Here is a 7,500-nt window from a genome sequence, read left to right on the forward strand (position 1 = left end):
GCCATCAAATCTGTTGTCAGCATCGTCAACTCTAACTAGCTGATTTTTTACACCCCTACTGTAAACTCCCCTCCCGTTTCCCATTCATAATCACATATACATGTACGCACAACATGCGCACAAACACACACACACACACAGACAGCAGGGAGTCCCCGTATGGGATGAGACGAGCTGTGAGCTTCAAATGACCCCGAAAACAGAAGTGCCGCTGAGTGATAAATGAGACAAATGCACGCTGGCACTATCTCTCCCTCCCTCTCACTTTCTTCCTGTCTTGCTCTCCCTTATTAACACAACACAAATGGAGCTGTCTCCTCTCTCCCTTCTCCTCCCATCTCCAACTATAATCTTCTTATGTCAAACCTTTGCATCATACATTTTGATTTGCTTCTTCTATTTATTACATGTAAAAAAAAAAAAGTCATCTTTAATTGATACAGATGAGATGAAAGCTTGAGGAAATGCACATTACACAGGCTGATGTTCTATTATTTGGATTTAATTGGACCTATAGGAGCCAAAGTCAAATCCTGGGTCATATACTTTTACAGACATGCTGTGGATTTCACTCACAGTCAGTTTATACAGCCATATCCTGTCATGTTACGGCATGAATTTTACAGGTTAAACTCTAGAGTCCTATATCGTAACCAGTGCAATATGGACACACAACGGTTTGAAAGAATAATATGCAGACCTGAGTGTGTCACCCTTAATCCATGTCACACGACGAAATCAGACTTTTCCAAACAGGCACAATAAAGTTCCACTGGCAGGTGATGTTTGATGAACAGCTCATCGACGAATGAAAAAGAGTTTGTTTGCCACACTGATCCCTTGATTCCCACACAATCTGCTCCTCCTGGTCAGCACTTTTCACAAGAGTCTCGGCAGAAAATGACAAAGCCAGTGTTACTTTTATCGATCTGTTGATTTACTCCAGCTCCGTTGTCTCTTTAGATGTCCTGGGATCACCCCCTCCTCTGTTTCGCTCGTGCTCTTTCGCTATCTCTCGACCTCTGTCAGGGTTCAGCCTTGAGGGATCTTTCATCCAGCATCCTCAAAGGAATGCAATAATAAATTTTGCTGCAGCTAAAGTAGCGTGTGTGCTTTTGTGTCCTTGGTGTCACTCCACCTATAAATGTCAGCGTCATTGTTTTCCTCTCCACCATCCAGATGTTTGCCTGCAAATCTCTACACAACTGGGCTCTTAGCTGCCCTATGAAGTCTGAGTCATTATAATAAATAAATGCCAACGATGCAGTCCAGACAGATTAGACAATGCAGGAAGGACACAGGTGGGTATAAGCCAAAAACACAGCTGCATCACTCTTTGCTTCATCTCTCATCGAAGTTCCTAATCAGAAGCTTAGTGTTTCACACAACATAGCTGCCAAAGTGACCATCGTGATAAGGTGAAGGTTAAACAAGGTGGTGAGTACAGCATACACATGGATCGGGAAAGCCAAACATGTACCGGTAATCTCCTTATAATTGTTGCCGATGTAAAAGAGGATGCATTCTTCTGAATGAGCTCTGTGTGTGTCTGCATGTGTGTGCAAAGCTCACATTCTGCTTCCATTTAAAAACAATCCCAACTACTGTTAGGGCTTGTGGCTCACAGTAGTGGACTCAGTCCGAGCAGCACATAGCTGATCCCCAGCTGGTCTGATAATGCACACACACACACACACACACACACACACACACACACACACACACACACACACACACACACACACACACACACACACACACACACACACACACACACACACACACACACACACACACACACACACACACACACACACAGAGTTACACACACCCTTCCGACCATTTCCTATCCTGATGTGATGAAGTCTGGCCGGAAACAGCCATTTCCCTGAATGTTCCCATCTCTCCTCCGGCATACTCCCTCATCCCTGATTCATTGCCAATAAATCAGAGTGAGACACAGAGAAAAACAGAGAGACAGTCAGCACCAGTAAGAAAAAAAAACGTGAAGGAGAAAAGGGGGGAAAGAAGGAGTGACGAGATGAGAGAAGAGAGATGAGGGAAAACCAGATGTTTGACACTGCATACCCCAATATGGCAGAGGGTGCTTTGAAGCTGTGACGTCCTATCAAAGAAAACAACAACAACACCACTGGCAGACAAACACACTAAGCGGATGTGCTTTATTTCATGGGCAGGGTCAAACTAAACAAGCAACAAAAGAGGAAAAGGCGGACTGCAAGCTTTAACACAGACTGAAACTATTTCCCCATTAATCTCCTGCCTTGTTTTTGTCCCATCCTCAAATTACAGAAGCACATTATTTCAGAGGAGTGTACTGTACGCCATCTGAAAAACCACACCCAACTGAAGAGGCCTTTAGATCAATCCACTCCTTGTTGTTGAACCTCCTAAAGGGGCTTCAGTTACCTTTACCTCCTCCCCTGTCAAACCATCAACACCGCTCTCAGAACCACACAAAGGATTTCACTCACCACTCCAACTCTTTCTCTTTGGGTTTAGAACATCTTTGAAAGTAAAGGTCCGTATCTTTGTCTATGTGCCATACCGTCACTGCTATAGGTGCAAAGACTTCTGGGTAACTTAAGGGGGGCTTATATTTGACTGCAAAGGAGTTCAATTTAAAAAAAAAAAAAAAGCAAATAGCATTTGAAGAAGCTACTCTTGAAAATTCTTGCAGAAATTAACTAAACAGTTGGAGCTCATGAAAAGATTGCAACATTCTTTGAGCAGTCTGGTGTAAAGGTCAACCCTTTGCCCTGTCAAGGAGATGATCCTCATTTTATGTTGTTGTGCATCGGTCCCTGCCCTTATTTTGTTTCAACTTTCCACCAATGACTCTTAATAAAAAGCATTAAGTAACTTAAAAAAAGACCTCCCAAAATGTTGAAAGTCACCTGGATCTAACCGGAGAATTTGAAACCTCTTGATTGAAAACGAAAAAGCTCCTTATTAACAATAGCTTTAGGTCAGCAATCAATGTCATCTAATCACTATGATCTGAATGTGATGCTCTTTCTCAGCTGAGGAATGTGTTGTCATTGATAGAGCTTTTAACGGCTTGATAGATCTGTCCCATAAAATGTTATTAGATTAACAGTTTAAAGACATGCTGTTCCTCCTAACCTGCTGCTGTAAGTCTTCTTCCACTCACGCAAACCTGGCGCTACATGTTTTCACAGTAACCAATACCCTCGACTGGGAAGGTGCAGACTGCCATGTAGGTGCAAATAAGGTGAGAGGGTGCGCCTGAAATGCGAGCTGACTCATCGTTCCCCTATTCTGTTGCATCTGTTGGGTTATCGTGGCACACGGAGAAATTCCTCTTCTGAGACAGATTATGCTCTGCTCCTTCCATTTTTTTTTTGTTTTGTTTTAAAACACATGTTGCTGTTTTAACCTGCAGAAATATGGTGCAAAGGAAAAAAGTAATAAAGTTTGGTTCAAAGGATTAAAGACTTGCGCTCATTTTTGGTAAACCAAAACTATCATCTGCACCAAAGTAACCATTATTAGATTTGTGTACACAATAACTTCCCTGCTTTGAATTGTGAGAGGTGGGAAGGGTCAAGTTAAAAATAGATTGGTCCAAACCATTTCTGCAGGAATGACAAGAATTCAGGATTACACCATTTCCTGGATTTATTTATCCCTGAGAAGAGCTGTTCAAACTCTTTCTATAAACGGAACCTTATCACATCTGCACCAAAGGTACACAGATGTGTCACAGAGCACTGAATATATTGTACTCCAGAGCAGCAATATAAAATAGAACTAAATATGGAGATCATTAATCCAAGTTAACCCAAGTACAACCCCATTTCAAAGTTGGGACATGGTGTTGGTGTAAAAAAAACAGAATGGGAAGCTTTTCATGACACTGAAACCTTATGATTAATTAAAAATATTAATGTTGAAACTGAGAAACATCATTGTTGTTGAATGTTTATGCCAGCAACATCTTTCAAAAAAAAGTTGTGACACAGGCTAAATAGAGCATCTCAGAGAGGCTGAGTCAATAAGTTCAAATTTCCCAATTCCAAAAGCAAAGAATCCAGGGATTTCATTTTCCATAAGGCCACAAAAAGAAGGTGGTGCAACATAGACGAGAACATGACCCCATCCCGACAACGTTGAAACTTTTGACTGGTTGTCTTCATGCTAATGTCAATCTTTTTGAAAATCTTCACAGTCTGATTTGTCGGAGTTGAAATAATGTTAAAAGGGATCAATCGATCAGACATTGAGCACAGTGATTGCATTGGAGTAATACAGAATATTGGACATATTCTAAGGCATGGTGGCACTCTGAGGTTTCAGGGAATGATTAGGTTTGTTGTGATTCTTATTGATCATCTGAGTCGTTTAACGGTGGGGTCTGGTGTAGGATCAATGCAAGACTCAGATCAATTACAGTTCATCTTTACAGTAAGAGCGGGAGGGGCATGTCGTTCCCAGGAAAGTCAGCCAAGGCATCCCGCTATTCACAGCTACTTCCCCACCCTACAGGCTTTCCTGTCCTGATCAGCAGGGGCAGACGGACCCTCTCATTACGGAAAACCGCGGATGAAAATGAGAACAAAATGAGGCCCATTACCACACAGGCGTGACTAATATCCCTACGCAGACCCGTCCACAACAACTGGACACACGCACATTCAGGGCACGCACGCAAGTTACACGTGCACACAAAAAAAGTCAGCCGCACACAGTAAGATCCTTGTGAATCAATAACACAACAGATGAAGGGGAAGTTGGTAATAAACTCTGGCTCTATTAAATGGACCAGATCTATGGCTGCTCTGCAGGGGGTGTCTGGCTCTGTGCACAGACAGCATCTATAGCTTTTTTGTGAGTGTGTATGTCTGTGTGTGCGTATTTTCCCTAATCATCCATGATGTCATTAGTGCTAAATGCGACCCCGGCTCTGCCTAATTCCTGCCCGTTAAAAGTTTCTCTATTTCCTCCCTCACCATCTTACTCCACTCTTCCTAACCGCCTTAACATCACCCAATACCAGTCCTGTAATATCTCATCTCTCGTGTGCTTCCCTCATCTCTACAGATATCCACTCTGCTCTCCTTTTCCAAATTCCCGTAACAGATTCATTACCTTCCTGGAATACATAATCATCAACTTCTGACGCACGAGTAGTCTTCACTCTTGCCTCAATCCTCAGCTTCAGAAAATCCATCTGAACCGCTTTCTACTTCTACCTTTTTTTATCCTTACTTTCTCTTTCCGTATCGTTATTTTATCATCCATCACAACATCCGCTTCTACAGTTTTTCCTTTTTCACTTCTTCCACCAAAGTGCATCATTTTGTGGCTTTAAATGTTTCCTTTCCTACAACATAATCACAGGGGAGACATAATGCCCAACATTGGCGTCAAGTGATTTTTTTTTTCTTTTTTCATATTTCACTCTTGTGTTGTTCTATTTGTGAGAGGTAAGTTCATCCTCTGAACTTTTTTTCCCCTTTCTTCCCCTTCCAGCCTCCTGTCTCCTGTGTTTTTAACCACCTTCTTTCCACCTTTGCAGATCAGGTCTGTTTGGTGATTTATAGCCGTGCAACAGGCTGGCAGTCACAGGAAGAAAAAAAAAAAAAAAAAAAAGAAGTGAAAGGGAGGTGGAGGTGGAGGTAAAGGAAAAGAGGAGGGGCCGGGTGGAAATTTGGTGTTTGAAGTACATGAAGGAGTAATATAAAATACACCTGGTCCATCCATGGGGCTACACAGAAACAAAGGGAGGAGAGAAGAGAGAGAGGGCCTGGCCACAGGGGGAGAGAGGTGGATGGAAAAGGAGGGGGTGGAGGGGGTGGAGGGGTCACTTAGTGTTTCCTTTCAGGATGGCTTTTATGGTGTAACTTCAAACGCTGACCTCCCACAGCCCCGCCCTTATACCCCCACCCCCTCCTTTTTCTGCCTCCATCCATCCCTCCCTCCTCTTTTCTCACTATTGTGTACGGCCAAGTGGACAGTAATTGGCTATTCTTTCATGAGGCTGATTTCAGCACTCATAGTCCCCCCCTCTCCACAGGAAGAGGCCCTTTTTGCTACCCCCCCCTTAGGAGTGCATGTGTGTGTGTGTGTACATTGTAAATATGCCAGACGGCAGGTATCAGGTGGTTGAAGGGGGCTGCACAGGCTACGGACTCTGCAAGCATCTCATTTACTTTGAATCCTAAATAACAACACATTACAGGAAACGTAAGCAACGTTGAGACTCCTGCCCCGACGTGTAAGGTTTCTGGAGGAAGCTTCTGGTACAGGAAAAGCCATGTACCTTTACTTATAAATAAAGCTACGATTACATCTGTTGAAAGCTGCGGTCTGAAGTGTTGAAAGGAAAATGTAAAGTCACTCAATACAAAAATATTCTTGGCAATGAACGAGCGTTTTATTTCTTCGCTTCCAAAATGTAATTCAAAGACACCCAGGGGCTCTAACCTTACTTCATTCATGATATTAATGTTCTGTTGAAAAGATGAGAGGTTCTGCAAATGTTTCCTGCAGTTTTCAATATATGAGCATATTGAGAGTGATACATAAAAGCTGCTCTAATGACGCCTGTCCGTCTTTGGCTTATAGATCAGTGTGCGTTCATGACTGATAGACGTATGTCTGTGTGTGTGTATGTGTGTGTGTGCGTGTGTGTGTGTGCGTGTGTGTGCGTGTGTGTGCGTGTGTGTGTGTGTGTGTGCGTGTGTGTGCGTGCATGTAAGTGTAAATTAAGAGAGAGATGGGGATTAACGGTCCCTGGAGAGGCCTAATTAACACTTTACAAACCAGCAAAACCATCTTTTTTTTGTGGACGTTTTTATGGCACTTTGCAGCATTTTTATTCGGCTGTAAACTGTTCGAACTGACAGGAAAGTGTGGGAAGAGACGCATCAAAGATTGGAGGCTGGATTCAAAAGCAAAACGACGAGGCTAAATGGTTCCCACACACACACACACACACACACACACACACACACACACACACACACACACACACACACACACACACACACACACACACACACACACACACACACACACACACACACACACACACACACACACACACACACACACACACTTTGGTCATGACCACACACAAACACGCACACAAAAGTTGAAGGAATGTGATGTAAACAAGATCTTCAAAGGTTAAATACGTGGAGGACGATACGACATAAACACAGACTTAAACAAGTACAGGGTTGTCTGTGCTCGCAGACACAATACATAAACAGAAGTGGGGATAATTGTGTTGTCGGACACACAAAAACACCGTGAAGCTTAAGAGCCTACCATAGCAGACAAAAAAAAAGATCCAGATAGGAAGGTAGACTTTTCCTTAAAGGAAGGGGAACTTCCAGGAGTAAGAAGGGTGCGGAGGTCTTAATACACCAGAGTGTCTCCTACCTCTTTGTAGTTCACCTTGGGCTCTATTCTCTTCCGCTTTCTGCCCTTCCCCTGATGACTCTGACT

The 7,500-nt window shown here is 43.1% G+C and overlaps 1 protein-coding gene across 4 annotated transcripts in view; it reads right to left on the bottom strand.

The window, feature by feature from the left end:
• The window catches only part of aopep (aminopeptidase O (putative)), an 82,616-nt gene that overhangs the window by 28,777 nt on the left and 46,339 nt on the right, over positions 1-7,500 (bottom strand). For 3 of the 4 annotated variants that reach the window (XR_013781046.1, XM_079366270.1, XM_079366269.1), the window contains exon 14: positions 7,435-7,500. This exon is cut by the window's right edge and continues 21 nt beyond it. The exons of the other annotated variant lie outside the window; for it this stretch is intronic. Coding sequence is in view for 2 of the 3 variants with exons in the window: in XM_079366270.1 (XP_079222396.1) it covers positions 7,435-7,500 (66 nt within the window). In the remaining variant the exon portion in view is untranslated. The remainder of the gene's footprint in view (positions 1-7,434) is intronic. 4 annotated transcript variants of the gene reach the window in all.

The sequence above is a fragment of the Symphodus melops genome, assembly GCF_947650265.1.
Source record: "Symphodus melops genome assembly, chromosome: 1".
Taxonomy (NCBI): Eukaryota; Metazoa; Chordata; class Actinopteri; order Labriformes; family Labridae; genus Symphodus; species Symphodus melops.